The 19,329-nt window shown below is 37.3% G+C and overlaps 1 protein-coding gene across 6 annotated transcripts in view; it reads right to left on the bottom strand.

Annotated features, from left to right (window-relative positions):
* ZFAND3 (zinc finger AN1-type containing 3) overlaps nt 1-19,329 on the bottom strand; it is a 335,462-nt gene that overhangs the window by 59,146 nt on the left and 256,987 nt on the right. For 4 of the 6 annotated variants that reach the window (XM_009451183.5, XM_063812421.1, XM_063812424.1 and 1 more), the window contains one exon: nt 12,938-13,003. The exons of the other annotated variants lie outside the window; for them this stretch is intronic. In XM_009451183.5, coding sequence (XP_009449458.2) covers nt 12,938-13,003 — 66 coding nt within the window. The remainder of the gene's footprint in view (nt 1-12,937; nt 13,004-19,329) is intronic. 6 annotated transcript variants of the gene reach the window in all.

The raw sequence follows: 19,329 nt of genomic DNA, 5'->3' as shown, positions 1-19,329 counted from the left end.
GGGGGACCTGTATTAAAAAGCTATAATGCAAATATAAGGCAAACTAAGATGTGGCATGATTTTTGAGCAACTGATGGAATATAATAAAGGATCAATTTGGCTTTGCTGTAGGAACATTCTTTTTCCATGGCTCAGAGATTCTTATGCAATGGCTCACAGATTCTAGCCCTGAAAAGTAAATGAAAGCTTGCTTTCTAAATAGTTCACCATTAACTGTTTTCATTAGACCCATAGAAAAAGAAATATATTCTTAGCATGTATCACGTTGGTGGCCTGACAGGGAACGTTTACAGAGTCATAATAATGTAAATGTCATATATTGGGCTTTCAATTTTTTAGGAACAACCTATGAACATACATGGAGGATTTGCTTCTGGTTACAGCCTGACTGTAAATACAGGTTGAGTATCCCTAATCCCCAAATCTGAAATCCAAAATGCTACAAAATTTTGAGCTCTGGAACATGGTGCTCAAAGGAAATGCTCATTGGAGTATTTCAGATTTGGGATTCTCAGATTTGGGATGATCAACCAGTAAGTATAATGCAAATATTAAAAAATCTGAAACCTGAAACGCTTCTGGACCCCAGCAGTTTGGATAAAGGGATACTCAACCTGTATTAACTAACAACCATGACATATAAAAATTACAAGTGTAGCCGACCAAAGATATGATGAATAAGTATTTCCAATCAGATGTATTAATATCCTCATTAAGAGATGATGCTGAAAGTTGATGGATCAGGAAAGAATGAAAATCAACAATAAAATAGCAAACACTGGGATGAGGAATAGTATAAGCTAAATCTTCCTATTTCATGCCAGTTGACATCTTAAAAAGGAGGACTTTAAGCATTATTTTCCTCTCATAATTACAAGGTAACCTACAGAACAAAGGTACTAAAACTGTCAAGAGAGAAACACTGGTCAGCTTTGTGGAGTAGGATCATATCCAAGTTATTACTTTCTTTTCTAAGCTATTCTGTGATATGGTGTGCTACCACATGTTACTTTTATAAAAATGAAATCTTATTAAAAAACAAAGAGAGCACCACTTGTTCTCCTTTGCTTTTTTTTTTCTTCTGGATTAAATGCAGTACCCATGGAAAGTGTTACTTTGGCCCACTATAAACTTAAACTACTTAATGACAGCTTGAATTAGCTACTACTTGTAGATGCTATCTTCCCTCCTCAGTCCACAATAGTTCCTTCCTTATACCCTCAGCTCTCTGCTGCTACTTACAACTTATGGTATTATTTTTTCCTTTATTCAGAACACGGCGACCACCTTTTCTAGGAGAAACTCCCTAGTTCATCTTGTCTCAGCTAACTATCTACTCATTTACTGAGAAAATCTCTGACTGTATGTCCTTCCTTACACTCTTAGAAATAACCCTTCTGGGTTTCTGCCTCTGCTGAGTCTTGCCTGTATGCCTCTTCCATTTCTCCTCTAATCTTTTCTATTTCTCTTCCTGGATCCCTTTTCTTTGTATTTTAGTAGGGGCAAAATAGTTCACTATTTTAACCACCTCCACACCAAAAAATGCCTGACCCTGTCTCTCCCTCCAACCACCACTATTTGCTAGTTTTTAATGGTTCAATTAACTCCATAATGAATGATTTCTGTCTGCTGCCTTTATTTCCTTGTTATCAAGGCCCGCTCTAATGATTTCAGGCTTTCGTTTCCCACACATTACACAAACTTCGTTCAGGTTTTCCAGTGATCTTCTGCTAGCCATGGCCATAGCTTTCCTTAGTCCTCACATTTCCTGATCCCTCTTCTCATGCATCTTTCATGATCCTGTGGGAAGCTTTCTCCTTTCTTTAGCTTCCTTAACTCACTGGCTCCTCTTTCTCTTTCCTGCCCTGAAACACAGTCCTTACCCCCCATTCTTCTACTTTATTCATTTGCACAGTTTTAATCATTGTTTCTAAATTAGCAATTTCTAAAACAGGCTCATATTTATAATTTTCTATAGGACTATAATAATTTAAGTTTAACTCATCAGAAACTGAAAATAGTTTCAATCAAGTTTTCTTCCTACTCCTTCCCTGTCAGTTACATCCTTCTTCCCTCAGTTCTCCAGATTTATACTTTGCAGTCTTTCTTCAGCCAACTCTAATCAGCCATCAAATCCTGTCAATTACTCTTTTCAAACATATCTTAATCAGATTTATCTCTCTTTCTCTATTCCACTGGCCACTACCCACAGAACATTCCTGAATAAATAAGTAGGAACTGGTTTTTTTTGGCAAGTCAAGTATTACTTTATATGCAAAAGGAAAAACCTATTTACATTAACCCAATGGCAAGGCATTTTATAGACTGAAGGATCCTCCTATAACATTAATTCTTAGTTTATGTAGCTTATACTACTGGGATTATCATGTATTAGGCTTCTTCAAAACTGAGATACACCTAGGCACACCTTAAGGCATCAGAGAAAAACTACAATATCTCTAACAGTAGGAAGTCTCCTGATAGGTTAGTTTTGAGGGTACTACACATAAAGATGTGTATTTACTTAAAGGCACAAATGACAAATACATGAAGTACCAGAAACCGGATCAAACCGGAAAGCCCTTTCCAAAAAGTATTCTTCTGTGGCTCCGTTACAGATTTCTCCTATCTCAAAGGTCTCATTACTGTGATTTAGTGAAGTTGAGCACTCGAAGTTGAACAGAGCTGTATCTCAGTTTTTCCAAGTACTAGGTGCTCATGTGCTACTCAAAAGCATTGCCAAGTCACATTTGAAGTTTTCCATTCACTGGAAAACACAGTCCTTCCTACTCCTAGACTTTCCCTCCACATTCTAGTATCCCTTGATCATTCCCCATGACTCTAAAGTGAATTCTAAGCATTTCACGAGGAAGATAATTCTTGAAAACAAAAATACAACATTAGTACTATATTTGCTCCTAATAATTGGCATAATCTATCTTCCTGTTCTTCACTTTTTGAAATAAACATAAGTTACATCTCTTGCTCGCAAAAGCTGGAATTAGTTGTACTTGTTTCTGTACTTATTCTCTCTATGGTGTAAGCTCCCAGGGGCAAGATACACATTTATCACTTCTTTTGCATGTTCCTACAGAATCTACTACAGGACTCTGTCACAGCAGTCTTTTAGTAAAGTGCTGGACTGGCTGCCTAACCACAGTGTCTCAGCTGGTCCTATAATCCACATAAGCAACTCCTTCTGAGGGTGTGATCTGTAACTATGATGGCAGACTATACAATAAGATTACAACTTTAATCGGCCATGATTATGAAATATTTCTGAAGATCCTTCTCGAGGGGGGTGCCTTGGAAGCAGACACAGGTATGAGGAATAAATGCCAGCCCACCTGCTGGCGGGAGAGGCAATGGGACCATCTCTTCAGACAGATGAGCAAGCAGGAAAACAGAGAATACAACTTGTCTTGGAAGCTAGCAGCAAGATGAGGCAGTAAAACCCATCAGCATACATCATCCTATCATTGCCCAGTGTCATCCCCAGCCTCTATTAGCCCTCGCTGCATCAGCGCAAGTCCCAGACACTTTATCCTGTTTATAATTGCTGATGAGCAGTAATAAGGCCTCCATGCCTCAGCTCCGTCCGTTCCACTTCGGCACCCACCTATTAGGTAATAACTTTTATTTACAGCCTTGCTTGATGCGCTGTTCTATTAGTAGAGCCAGGAACTGAGTGGGGCAAAAAAAAAAAAAGGCTCCTTAATGGGCAGTATCATTGCAAGGCTCAGACGATTTATAATGCTGCTTTGTGGCTGTTCTATCCCACTCCTTCTGGTAAGACTGCTTTGGGAAGGCTGCGTTTCTAACATGCTGCCTTCTAACAGGCACACACATGCTATGGAGCAGCACCTGAAAGGCACTCCCCAGACCTATACACCCCCACCAAAAAAAAAAAAAAAATCCTCAAGTTTCAAAGGAGGAGAGGGGAATTAAATTCCTGATATGCTTTTTAAATAGTATTGGCTCAGGCATTTTGCCCCAGTGGAGCAACAGAACAGCTAATTAATGAAAGTTCAGGGCTCTTTCTCCTTGGTAAGAATGCAACCTATGATAAAATAAATGACTATTTAAAAAAAAAAACCAGCTGTAACTGCATTTGTGGACTGATGCAAACTGACTTTGTGCAAAGCATGTGAATCACGAAAAGCTCAACAGCAAAGCCTGGACTTCTTACACACACACATCTCCAAAAGGGCAACAAGCCACATGACGCTTCCCTTTCCTTTTTATACTAGAGTGCATTTTTATTTTTCAGGTGCAAAAATTCCTCTTGACGAGACTGCATCCTGGCTTGATGTTCCACTTATTCACTTATGTTCAGCCTTTTCTCAGAAGAGGAGCCCCTGCTTCTCCTGAGTAAAGTCCAAACGAGGCCTTGGATACAAGTTTTTGACTTTAAGTATAGCAAACTGACACATTATACATTGTGCTGTAACACAAACATAGGTGGCAATGGGACCTAACTCTCATTTAGGGCTCCAATTACAAAACAGTTAATTTTCCCTCATCTTATCTGAAATCTATATATTGTGTGAGGTGCCTTTAAACCCACCTATTATTTACATATTGAGTATCAAATCATCTAATTATTAGTATATTTTACCTCACTCCTTCATTCTGTTCTTCAACATAGACAATAGAAGCAGACTGATTAAAGTTCTTCCAGGGAAACAAAAAACCCAAGGGAAAGCAATTAGTAGATTATTTCCCTTTCCCAGTCATCCACTGAATGGCCAAAACCCACACACTGTCAGCAAACAGCCACTATGACATGCCATGATAAACTTTGGTGAGAACTGCTTTCTGTGGCAAAACATGGTCAGATGGCACCTTTTTGATTACAGAAATTTTTGCAATCTTGCCAAATATTTGATATTCCTTTTGTCCCCTGCCCCAGGAATCAAATGAACTCCTTCAGGACCCAAGATGATGAGTGCATAAGGTAAAACATTTATTTAAATACTTTTTCCTTGCCATGACAGATTTACTGTTTTGATCTTTCTTCAATGGTTACATTAAACGCTAATAAAAAATGAAAGGTTTATATCTTCCCTAATATTCTCCTGATGGGAACTTGCATATTACATAAGTAGGTCAAATTTCTAATTTTCTGCCTCAAATGCTGATACTGCAGACCTGAGGGAAGAGCTATACCTGAAGGACCAACAAGAAAGATTTGAAAAGTGAATTATACAGTTGAACTCACGCCCGAAGCTACCTCCCTTTAAAATGCCACAGAGCACACCTGTAATCCCAGCACTTTGGGAGGCCAAGGTGGGCAGATTACTTGAGGTCAGGAGTTTGAGACCAGCTCGGCCAACATGGTGAAACCCCATCACTACCAAAAATACAAAATTAGCCAGGTGTGGTGGCACGCACCTGTAGTCCCAGCTACTCAGGAGGCTGAGGCAGGAGAACTGCTTGAACCCGGGAGATGGAGATTGCAGTGAGCTGAGATCGCACCATTGCACTCCAGCCTGGGTGACAGACCGAGACTCCCTCTCAAAAACAAAAACAAAACTTCACAGAGCAGAGGAAGATGTGAAGTCCTCCTTGGAAGAGCCAACTATAGTGTGTAATATTGAACAATACAGTTCATAGCCACTGACACAACTCTCTAGGATTAAATGTACTGGCTGAAATGTTTCCATGAATATTGACTCTACCAGGAGACAGAACACACAAGTGTAGGTATTACCAAGATTTACGGGGCCACTTCTGATTTAATACCAACACCTTTAGCTTCTGAATCAATTCTAAAAATCTCATATAAACTTTTCGGTAACCTAACAACAAGGAAACATTTCCCTTTAACTGGCTTCCAAACACTGATGTGAAAGTGTTCAGCACATCAATCTTCTCTTAACTTCCAGATGAAGGGGGTTTTCTTCTCGTCTTTGCAAGAAGAAACAATATCATAAGCAGGCTGTACAAAAGAAGTGAGTCAAGGCTGGGTGTGGTGGCTCATGCCTGTCATCCCAGCACTTTGGGAGGCCGAGGCAGGTGGTTCACTTGAGGTCAGGAGTTCAAGACCAGCCTGGCCAACATGGTGAAACCCTGTCTCTACTAAAAATACAAAAATTAGCCGGGTGTGGTGGCAGGTGCCTGTAATCCCAGCTACTTGGAGGGTGGGGGTGAGGCAGGAGAATAACTTGAACCCGGGAGACAGAGGTTGCAGTGTGCCAAGATCGCACCACTGTACCACTGTACTCCAGCCTGGGTGACAAAGCAAGATTCTATCTCAAAAAAAAAAGAAGTGAGTCAAGAAAAGGGAAAAACTGTTCTGTTTTTGGGGGGAAAAAAGAGAACAATGAACAATACAAAGCTATTCTAGTTCATGTCACTGTTTGTCACACTGAAAGGAAAACAGGTGACCGAAAATAGGGAGGGAGGGAGAGAGGGATATAAAGTAAAATTGAATTAACATGCTTCTTATAGGGTAGAAAGATGACATTTTCTGGAAAAACTGCCTTGATATTTAATGGGACAGTTCTTAGTCTCATCTGCTTTAATCTCAGACACTTCTACAGCTCCCTTATGGCCTCACAAATAGTTATTTTATTTGCTGCTCTACTAATTATAATCACATTTTAAACATACACACAGCATGTTTTAACCATTCTTTTTCAAGTCTATCAGAGAGAATATTATCTACTCAACATATGTGCTGGAAAAAGAGTAAAAGTGAATATAGATAGAGCGGAGCAAAAGTCTGTTGACAATACTGTCAAGTCCGCAAACTTGCCTATGAATTCTTTCTTATTTTAATTTCAGAAATAAAAGGACTATAAAATGAAAAGGTGTATCCATCCCCTCAAGCATTTACGCTTTGAGTTACAAGCAATACAATTACACTCTTTAAGTAAGTTATTATTGACTATAGTCACACTGTTGTGCTATCACATAGTGAATCTTATTCATTCTATTTTTTTGGTACCCATCAACCATCCCCGCCTCTTTCCCCAACCCTTCAGTACCCTTCCCAGCCTCTGGTAACCAACCTTCTACTTTTTATGTCCATGAGTTCAACGGCTTTGATTTTTAGATCCCACAAATAAGAGAGAAAGTACAACGTTTGTCTTTCTGTGCCTGGCTTATTTCAATTAACATAATGACCTCCAGTTCCATCCATGTTGTTGCAAATGATGGAACAGATAAAAAAAAGAATGACTGGATCTCATTCTTTCTTATGGTTGAATAATACTCCATTGTGTATAAGTACCACATTTTCTTTATCCATTCATCCGTTGGTAGATACTTAGGTTGCTTCCAATGAATATTGTTTCCATGAATATTGACTCTACCAGGAGATAAAACACATAAGTGTAGGTATTACTAAGATTTATGGGGCCACTTCTGACTTAATACCAACACTCTTCAGCTTCTGAATCAATTTTTAAAATATCATATAAACTTCCAGTAACCTAACAGCAAGGAAACATTTCATGCTGGAAACATTCTTAGCTATTGTGAATAGTGCTGCAATATATATGGGAGTGCAGATACCACTTCAATATACTTATTTCCTTATTTTGGCTATGTACCCAGCAGTGGAATGGCTGGATCATATGGGAGCCCAATTATTTGAGAAACCTCCAAACTGTTCTCCATAGTGGTTGTAATAATTTACATTCCCACCAACAGTGTACAAGGAATTCCTTTTCTCCACATCCTTGTCAATACTTGTTATTGCCTGTCTTCTGAATATAAGCCAGTTTAATTGGGGTGAGATGACATCTCATTGTAGTTTTGATTTGTAGTTCTCTGACGATCAATGATGTTGAGCAACTTTTTATATGTCTGTTTGCCATTCATAGGTCTTCTTTTGAGAAATGTCTATTCAAATCTTCTGTCTGTTTTTTTGATCGATTATTAGATTTTGTCCTATTTAGTTGTTGGAGCTCCTTAAATATTCTGGTTATTAATCCCTTGTCAGATGAGTAGTTTGCAAATATTTTCTCCCATTCTCTGGGTTGTCTCTTCACTTTGTTAGCTGTATTCTTTGCTGTGCAGAAGCTGTTTAACCTGATGTGATCGCATTTGTCCATTTTAGCTTTGGTTGCCTGTGTTTGTGGGGTATGCTCAAGAAATTTTTGCCCAGACCAATGTCCTGGATATTTCTCCCAATCTTTTCTTGTAGTAGTTTCATAGTTTGAGGTTTCAGATTTAAGTCTTTAATCCACTTTGATTTTATTTTTGTATGTGGAGAGAGACAGGGGTCTAGTTTCATACTTCTGCACATGAGTATCCAGTTTTCCCAGCACCATTTATTGGAGATATTTTCTTTTCTCTAGTATATGTTCTTGGCACCTTTGTCAAAAATGAGTTCACTGTAGGTGTGTGGATTTGTTTCTGGGTTCTCTATTCCATTCCATTGGTCTACGTATCTTTTTATGCCAGTTTGAGGGTGTTCTGGTTAGTATAGCTCTGTAGTATAAATTGAAGTCTCATAATGTGATTCCTCCAGTTTTGTTCTTTTTGCTTACGATAGCTTTGTCTATTCTGGGTCTTTTGTTGTTCCATATAAATTTTAGGATTTTTTTCTATTTCTCTGAAGAATGTCACTGGTATTTTGATAGGGATTGCATTGAATCTGTGCCCACTTTAAACATAAAAATATACTGTCATGAAGATAGCCAGCTAAATATCCAAATACCTTCCAAATAAAATTATCTAAAGGAGATGACTGTAACTCCGGTTACAGTATTTTATTAGCTGAAGGTATAACTTGACAGTTAGAAAATATGAGGGACAAAAGGGAATCTTCTTGTAGTTTGTTGCCAAGGAAAGTGATCTCTTTCCTTCACAAAATACTTGTTCTTGGCAGGAATGTTGTGAGAATTAACAAGGGAACATGTGGAAAACATTCTGAGCTCTGAAGAAATGTAAACTCTGTCTAGTAATCTGAAGGTATGATGTGCTTTAACTCACATATTCTAACCAAAAGCAACCTAGGACTTGGCAGTACTTTTCAACTCTTCATTGACTGTGGAGATCCTAGAACTCTACAAAGATGGTAGGGGTGGGGTGGAGTGGGAACGACCACACACCCTTCATCTATCTAATTTCTCTCTGTTTAAATACCAAAATGATCATCGTGTTGCTTTTTTATTTTTTTTTTAATCTAAAGATTACAATGAGTTTAACTGTTAATAATTCTGTCTGGCTAAAAGCCATCATATAAAGAAAAGTCTTTACCATCTATCTCACAAAGACAAACTGATCTTTCATTTGCTACTACAGCTACTTTTTGCAATCTGCTTCGTAGACTCACAGTGATCACAAAACAATTTCTTAAAAAAGAGCTGCCTCTCTCATTTTGATAGTTGTAGACCAACCACTCTACACTGCTGCCCACCTCTAAAATATGACAATACCCTTCACCTGATGAAAACAGTAATTGCTTGAAATACAAATGGTGACTGATTAATCAATCACTGAGGTCTTCACTTACTAAACCACATAATAATGGGTCTAATGCTAATCCTTAGAGCTAATTTTCAAAGTACTAAGAAGAAAATGATCTGTTTACTGAAGAAGTCATTAACCTTTTTAAACTGCATAGTCCTATCTAACTGGCCATGTACCTTTAATATGTATATATTTGTGTGTGTATTTGCTGTTTATAAACTGCATGTATGGGCTGAGCACGGTTGCTCATGCCTGTAATCCTAGCACTGTGGGAGGTCAAGGCGAGAGGACTGCCTGAGCTCAAGAGTTTGAGACCAGTCTGGGCAACATAATAAGACCTTGTCTTTATTAAAAAATAAAAATAAATAAATAAATAAAAGTATATGTATGAACACACACACATATAATAAAGTGAATTTGCAAAATATAAATTAAGGCTGAGATAAAGAGCTTTTGCTATTTTCTCCACACACCTCAGACAGTACATTGTGTGCCCTTTGTCAGAGACGGCTGACTTAAAGAACCACCTTAGTCTAATCTCAGTATCCTTGTTCTAACACACATCATTATTAAGCTCAAGGCTGCTTTAGGTCCAACCTTGTAAGGATAGATTGGATGGGAGGAGGTAGGTAAGATCTCACTTAAGGTCTCACTCTATGTCTCCTAAGAAATGACACCACTGTAAAGTAATTATTTACTGACCATCTATGCCTGAAGGCCCATGTGGTTTCTGTCTGGGAGACTACCTCACAGCAGAAGCACTGTACAGCACATGTCATAGACGTGAATCCTAACTTGAAGAACCTAGACATAAAGGCTACAAGGAACATTCCAGCAAAATAACAATAACAATTGGTAGTTCAGAAGAAAAATGATTGAAATCCCCACCATGGGCAACCTGCTGACTGCAGGACACAGAGAAAGATGGAGACAAAGACAGTCAACCTGTGGTTCTCAAAATAAATCATTTAAATTTACCTCTCAAAATCAGGAAGCTCTGTCCTTTAGAGTCAGGGCCAATATTTAAGGCTGAGGCAGTCTGGCTAGCCTAAGAGGGCACAGAACAGTCTTCTTGAAAAGAAGTACAGCTGGCTTAACTTGATGACCTTTAATGTCCATTGCTGAGAAATCTCAATTTTCCTTCAGGCTTTTTAGGAGATGACCTGGACATTGCATTAATTTCCTTCCAAGCAAGAAATTCTCCATCTCTTTCTAGTTAAGAGGTAGGTATTCACCTAAACGAAGGCCTACAAAGGTATGACTGAGAGCTCAATGCCTGTCATTTCACTAATGGAGATCTAAAAATATTACCACCTTCAACTGCCACTGTAATACTGACATGTAACAAAGAACGTGATCAATATAAAATCAGTTAATAAAACTGAGTACAGCAAAGAATGCCAGTACTTCCACTTTACTCTTCTTTCTGCCTAAAATACTCATTGATGTATTTATCAACACCATCTAATGGGTGCTCACTATAAAGATATAATCCTCATTAAGATGATGGAAACTACCAGTAATTGAAGGTCTACTAGGTGAGCATATTATTTTTTTCTTATACCAAACCTGAGAGATTTATCATCCCATTTTACAGATGAAGAACAAAATTTTGAGATGTTAACTTATTTACTTAAAATCACAACTGGTAAGTGGCTAAGCTTAGATCTGAAACCAGATGTGATTTTAGAACTCACATTTTCAAACTACTTTAGTGTATGCTATATTTCCAAATATATGTTTCATTTTTTCCATATTTCATTCAACAGTCTGCTTTTCCACAGTCTGGTTAGGAGAAGAAACAATTACAATAAAATGTGAAAAGCAGTAGCATGATATAGGGGAAAACAGCACAGGCTTTAGTGTCTTAAAGATCTGTGTCCAAGTCTTGGCTCCATCACTTACTAGCAATATTATCTCAGAAAATATACTTAAGTTTATGAGTGCCTACATTTTTTCATCTGTAAAAGAGGAAAAATAATAACTATCTTGCAGAACTGTTCTGAAAATTAAATTACCATGTATATAAAATATACAAAATAATACCTGGCAATGTAGTAAGCATAAAATAAATATCATTATTAGTTTTAGATACACAAAATAGTATAGGATCAGAGAGGAGGAAACAGATCTACCTAGAAGATGGACACAAGTAAGTGATATTCACCAGAGTTTCCTGCTTGTTTCAGCATCTGAGTACATGAGTCTCCTTCCCAAACCTCTCAGGATGACCCAGTGTGTTCAAGGTTCAACTCCTTGACTGCTACCTGAACATAGTGGTAGTGCTTAACAGTAAAGCCTTCTCTGAGGGCCAAGATTGGAAGGAAAAACAAAAGACTAAAGTACTGTGCATTTGAAGTGCTGGACCTCAAATCAAAGGACACTGAATGTTTTCAAGCTTCTGGCTGGAGTGGGCAGGTAGTTGGCTCTCTGACTTCCCGCTGGCTAAAATCAGGATGGTCTATCTCACTTCAGGCACAGCTCTTTTCTACCTCAGTAAAAAAAAGAAATCTACTCTACCTAGTGGAGCTTGGGAACTGGGCACAAGAGGGATAAGAAAATGCCAAGACTATCTCACACCCCCTACCCTACCTCAAAGCTGGTCATTTGGAAGAGAAGAGTACAACTGAGTTCCTTAGAATTCAGTGCCTGGATGTTACTTTGAAACTATGCAAACATGGGCCTGACTGAGGCCTAGCATCAAATTATGAGCATTTAAAGGAGCTGAGGTTGCAGTGTTAAGTTTGTACATGGAAACAGTTTGTGCTACTTCTGCTGGGGAGTTACAAGGATTTTTTAAGTTATGAAAAATACTCTGTGACCTTTAGAAAAACAATATAATTATTTTGACTCTTCCAAATATAATCCTTGAGATATTTTAAATAGCAGACAGCATTATTAGAAAAGGCAAATATCGCTTAAAATAAATTAAGCTACAGGCGAAGGCAACAATGGGCATTCTGACTGCTCTTTAGAGAGCCACAAGATTCATGACTTCATATTTAATAAAAATGTCACAGATGCACAAAGATGTTTTTGGGATTCTATGCATCTAGAAGAGAAATTTCAGTATATCCACGGCTTTAAATCGAATGACAGAAAATAATTATCCAAAAATACTAGGATACTACAATAGTCAATTTAAAACACTGATTTTCTACATTAAAACTATTAAAATTTCAATCTTGGCCCTCAGATTAGTTACATGCTACAAACTGGGCAATGATCTGCATTTCTGTTGTGTCTTAATAACGTTCTTCAGATATTAGAAATTATGTATATTTTGATGTCCACCTTCTTGGATCTAGCTGCATTTACTCAGTCAATCTGACTCCCCAAAAACATCATTCTGACCTCTGCTGACACTCCGCCGTGAATACTAAGCACATATCACCTCACAACTGATGGAAGAAATCAGAGTACCCTGAGAAGCACACCAAGTTAGAACCAGTTGCTAACTTCTGTGAAGAATTCAAATAAGGATGAATTCACATAAGAATGACGTACATACCTGTACCACAGGATCTTTTTGTTGGTGTGATTAATGAGACATGAGCTGTGTCTGTGCATGGCCCACCTAGAAACAGAAAGGCAGGTGCATCAGTCAGGACACATCCTTTACATGCCCATATAGTTGCTTTTCTGAGTAAAGAGAAACTTTAAAAAGGAAAAGATCAACCTGAAAATATAACGAGGAGAAGTAGTAGGAAAGACGGTGGTGGTGGTGGTGGTGGGTTAATTCTAAGGACCTAATTTTAGTTCAGCAATTTAGTCTACAGAGATGCATAGTCTTTCTACATTCTAACATGCTTTTCATAAAAAAAAAAACAAACAGCCGAGTCTCACATAATGTTAACAAGTTAAAGAATAAAAATTTAATTAGAATTCAGATCTGGGTGAGAGGAAATTACCCACAAGTTTGGGGAGATGCAATCTTCCACGGAACGATGAGCAAGAGTACTCTCTCTTAGGTTGGTTTCTCAGCAGTCACTCTACCTTGGAATTTACTGAAAAACTAGCCTTACATAATAAGGGGAGGGGGCCTTAAGAAACAATAAACTGCTTGTCAGAAGAAATAAGAATCATTCTCATATATAAAGAAAGCATTGCTGACCAAGGAAGAATATCTAGTTTCATTATAAGAAATATGATATCGAGAGGCCCTTTATGGAATCTTGGTGGGCCCAGAGATCTGATGCATAAGCATAATTCAAGAGTATGCAAGAGATATAGTTGTTGGGTGAGTGAAGGCTTGAAAATCAATAATTTCATTCTGCAAAATCAAGACCTTCAACACATTCTGAGGTTGATATTGATACATACCCCAACACTCCCCAATGACATGCCCTGGGATGGGCAGTGGTGATCATAAAGGAATAGGACACATAGGCAAAGGTTACACATTTATTTTAAAAAGGGTCCCCAGGTGACTGTGACTAGCAGAAGTAAAAGATGGTTACTTGGCAGAGTTGTGTATCTCCTACAACAATAATTCATATCATTTAAGTTACTCACTGAAAAGGAGGGAAAGATGAAAGAGCTCTGAGACCTGTTCCTAGAGTGTATAGTGCCGAGATTCATGGGTTTAAGGACTTGGAGAGCCCACCTAAGGAGCTCCCTCTTAGCTTACTCTTTACTATAACAAGGCCATAACAGCAACAACCCTTAGTGAGTGTAAGAAGACACAGATGGGAAATTTTAAAAGAGGAAAAAACCAAGTAAGTGCACTGTTGACTTCAAAGAACACTTAGCAAATACCTACTATGTGTCACCACACAGTCATGGAGATCATAATCTTTCTTTAAAAAAAAAAAAAAAAGAAAAAACTTCTGTACATAAATACAGAACAATACATGACAGCAATAAATAGCTAGATAGAAAGTGGCCGAGTGCCAAAGAACATGAAACAGGTAATAAAGGCTATATGTAATGAGGAAGGAGAACATTCATCATTGGCTTGTATTACTTGGAAATGCAAGAATTTGAAAATGAGGCAAGAATAAATTGCAGTTTTGAAAGGCAGACCAGAGAGCAGAGTAATTTCAACTGAACATTTTTCTACAAATGCCACATTCACCAGAGAAAGTGTAATGGACTAAAATTCCAGAGGTTCAAATGGTAAACTGCGACATGAAAACAGGGAACAAGAAGAGACAATGAGAAACATGCAAAGCTAACACAGCCTCAACATCCTCAAAAACCCTCCTGGACTGGCTTCTATAGCTCCATAAAATGCTGTAACTTCTGCTTCCATGTGAGGGTTCTTTGTTTTTGTTAACTGAAACCTTCTTATTTCTGGAAAAGTATAGGCTTTTTAGAAGACTGAGTTAAAGTCTGACAACTACTCCCTACTTGCTGAGTAATCTTGCATAAGTGATCCTCGGTTTCTTTAACAAAACAAACAAAAAAATGGAAATAGTAAAACTGCCAATAAGCGACTTTTGATGAATCATCTGTACAGAAAGATGTCATAAACCATAAAACTTTATATTACGTATTATCACTTTCTCTTCCACTTGATTTTATGTTCCCAAGGATCAAGAATCACACTGTTATCTACTGTTGGGTCATTGCTACATAGACAGTGAATGCTTAATAACGTTCATTAAGTGACTACTGCGAACTATTTAATCAGAAGAGTAACAGATTATATATTTTAATATATATATATATTTTATACTTTAAGTTCTGGGATACATGTGCAGAATGTGCAGGTTTGTTACATAGGTATACACGTGCCACGGTGGTTTGCTGCACCCATCAACCTGTCATCTACATTAGGTATTTCTCCTAATGCTATCCCTCCCCTAGACCCCCACCCTCCAACAGGCTCTGGTGTGTGATGTTCCCCTCTCTGTGTCCATGTGTTTTCATTGTTCAACTCCCATTTATGAGTGAGAACATGTGGTGTTTTTTTTTTTTTTGGAGGAACTTTTAAAATTAGGGTGTAACATTTGAGAGAATGCAATATTAGAATGATGTGTATAGAACTTAAATGTACATCCTGAGGGATTTTAACACATACACACTATGTAACGACCATAGATTAAAATATGAGAACATTCCCAACACCCAGAAAGTCCTGGGGATCATTTTTTAAAATACAAGTTCCCAAGCCCTGACCCTGGAAATTTTGATGTAAGAGATTGGGGTGGACATAGGAGGAAGTTAGTGTACTTTTATAAACCAGCTGAGCACAATGTAAATATTAACAGTCCAGTCATTTCTAATTTCTGATTACCCCTAACTCGGTATCTGGCCAAGATCACTAAGTTCCCATAACACCATGAGCTGCACAGTGCACAAGGGTAACAGCTTAACTAACAAAATGCTTTTTTTAAAGCACATAAAATAATTCATCCAGTAGAATTATATAAGAAAGGAGAAACTGTCAAATCAAAATCCCTAAAGAAATCTGGCTGAGACTCATGAATTAACACCCATATTTACAAATGTTCTAGAGGATTATCAAATAAGAGAATCTTTACCTTGTCTTTAGGTTGAGAGTTTATTCTTTTAAAAATTTCTAGTGAATACATTTCTGTAGGTTTCTGCAAATAAACTTTAAGGCTTCCTAGCATATCTCAACATGCATCATCATGAAGGTGTTCTCCAGAGAGCTTGTTAAACTAACAACCTAATCCAATGTATTCACTATATTACAGTAAAGTACAAATGGAACCATAGTTGAGCCAAGACAAATTGACAGCAAGAGTAACTGGCAGTAATAATATATCCCAGCTTTGATAATTGGGCAATGTTATAAACAGAGAGCTTAGAGTTAAATTTGGTCTGGCAAACTACAACCTATGAAACACTTTAAAACCCAGAACAGGAACATATCAGCACCACACATATATTCTACACTAATTGCGCTGTCATCCACACAATTACAGGTAGTTCCAAATCAACTCTGTTAAAATCAATGCAGGAAATTAAGGGCCACTCACAGAAAATGTTTTCAGGTTTCTGTCCACAACAACAACAAAATATATAACATGGGTAACATTTGGTTACAGCAAACAAAATAGTTTTGAGAGTTGACATTAAGGGTCAAAGTTCCTTTCTGGACTTTCTAATGCCTGAGAGTGTGGCTGGCATAAGTCCCCATGACTCACTGTAAACTTGGCTCCCATTTTTCACCTTTCTTCTTCTTTCCAAACAACAGGGTAGACAGAGGTAGTAACTAAAGAAAAAGGTGAGAAAGCCTCTTCATGATTGTGGGTTCTATAGATAAATGTAGTATGTATGTGTGTGTGTTGACCGGGACTGAGGTTGGGACAATAGATGTATTTCTAAGCACAGAACAATTAAAACCATTATCTTCTAGCCTGTATCAGTGGCAACTGAGTTTGGGTTTATTAATGTCTAAAAAAATTACAAAGTTCCTTGCTTAATACGACAGGTTCTTGGGATTCTGAGCCAGATGATATCAAGATTAACCAACCTGAAATAACTTTTAGCCAATCATCATAAATGCTTTTTGCTTTCTTTTGCTAAAGCAAATTAACTGAATTTTTTCAAGTTTCTTCATTATCCGGAGATATTTATTAACAGACTAACATTTTGCATTTGATATTACATTCAGAGAACTTTTTCCTTAAAAAACGTCAAGTTTCAACAATTTAAAGTTTGGAGTTTGCATGTGAATAAAGCCTCTGGTAACTGGTTTGTGACTAGAGAAGAGTGAATATTCTACCTTTTCTTCTAGGGATGTTTCTATTCTTGTATTAAAGATGTCATACATAATGCAGCACTATGGATCACATTTGCAATTCCACATAAAAGCCATGAAACTATATTCTTCAGCTGTATTCCCAACAAGTAGAAATTGTTACAGCATTTGCAATATGGCAGTAGATTTTCCCGGGGAAGGAGTACTGACTGCAGCCCTATAAAGTTGAAGACATGGGTCAAATCTGCATACTCACTTCACTGTAACCTGCAAAAACAGAACTAAATAAAGATACCCCATTAACTATCAACACACACATTTCAAAGTGAAGCACCAGAATTCTTATATTTTTCCAGTCTCCTATAGAGTTACTGAGCATGTCAAAAAACCCAGGGCTACCTACTCATGTAGTGGTCAATCCCATCGGCTAGTTGAAGACTACAACTCAAGGAGGAAGTCAAGAACAGTGGTTTGGAGGATAGCTGCATTTAGCCTTTCACGCACTCAAAATCCACAGCTGAGTAAATACAAATACCATTTCTTCTTAATCTTGAAATAGAGATCAACAATCTACTCTGAAAAGTTTTGTTAAAATAGCTGTGATGACTGGTTATTTTTGGCTTCTGGTTCCACTAGCCCTGACTTGCTGCAGTTAATCATGTGCTAAAAACCTTCAACACAAATAATAGCACATCAATTAGAAAAAAATAGACTACCACGGAATTGGTCAGCTAAACATTGCCAGAAGCACAATAATCAAATATTCTACTATCAGTCCTTTCATAGTAACTGTAAAACATTAATACGCAAAAATAGCCATTCCTTTTGTAGATCTGTAACACTTCAATTTTCTTACTTAATTAACTTGACATTTACATAAAAGTATCTAATTATTTTATCAACTAAAGGCACTGTAGGCTAATTAAAAATGCATCATCCGTTTTTAACCAGCTTGTCAATTCCACTCTATCATAATCTGTACATTGTTTACCTTTGCAGCATCTCACTTTTCCAGGCTCACAGTTCTAAAGGTAATTGTGGACAACAAATTAAAGGGCTACAATTCTCTCCCTTCTGTAGAGATTCAGAATATCTTTTTTTTTTTTCCTCCTAAGCCTCCCTGGGCAGAGAGAGATTCAGGATATCTTATCAAGAATTTCTTGATGAGGCTTCCTCTTAAAAAAAAAAAGGACAAAATAAACCTCAAAAAATCTATGCAATGGAGATAGTGAAACAAACTGCACTGTTTCCTGATGTGTCCATGTTAAGAATGTAAAATTATCTTCAAAAAATTCAAACAATCTACATTTCTTGAGCAGTTAAATATTCCTTCTTTTACCTTCAATATACAAATGGAGATTTAAAATAGCAAAGAATTGACAGTATTTAATGTGTATCAGGTACACAGTAGAACGCACAAGAAAAGTAATCTCTTCAGAAAAGAAAACCCTAATCTCCAACCTCACCCTAAACCTGGAATTCATGAATTGTTTTAATCAGAAAGGACACAACTAGGCTGTCTATATAATTGAGTTTGAAAAGCCCTATCAATTAAAAACAAGGATACATATAGTGAGTTGGAATCTAAGTTTACAGAAATTCTTCAACACACAGATAATAGCCCTCTTATTTCTCCAAATGAAACTTCCAAATTAAACCATTTACAAAACTTTTTAAGGAATCTAAGTGTTAATCTCCCAGAGTTAGAAGTTCTAATCCTAACTCAGTACATGATCTTTCACACTATTTAAATCTAAATTAGTAATTTACGAGAAGGGAATTTTCAAAGTGGGTCAAAAGTTGCAATTGGTAGCTTATCTATTTTGCTAATAAGGGTGTCTTTCTCAACAAAATCGTATTACCACTCCACCTTAACTCCCCTAAACAATTACAGGCATACCTCAGAGATATTATGGGTTTGGTTCCAGACCACCGTAATAAAGCAAATATGGCAATAAAGTTCGAGTTGCACAAATTTTTTGGCTTCTCAATGAATATAAAACTTATATTTATACTATGTTGTAGAGTCTATTAAGTGTGCAACAGCATGATGTCCAAGAAACAATGTACATACCTTAATTTTATAAAACTTTATTTCTAAAAAAAATGCTAATGATCATCTGAGTCTTCAGTGATTCATACTCTTCTTGCTAGTGAAGGATCTTACTTCAATGTTGATGGCTGCTAACTGATCAGGGGGTGGTAGCTGCTGAAAAATGGGGTAGGTG

Source organism: Pan troglodytes, chromosome 5, assembly GCF_028858775.2.
Source record: "Pan troglodytes isolate AG18354 chromosome 5, NHGRI_mPanTro3-v2.0_pri, whole genome shotgun sequence".
NCBI lineage: Eukaryota > Metazoa > Chordata > Mammalia > Primates > Hominidae > Pan > Pan troglodytes.
Note: the sequence above shows the minus strand (reverse complement) of the source record. Positions and strands in the feature narration are given on the sequence as shown.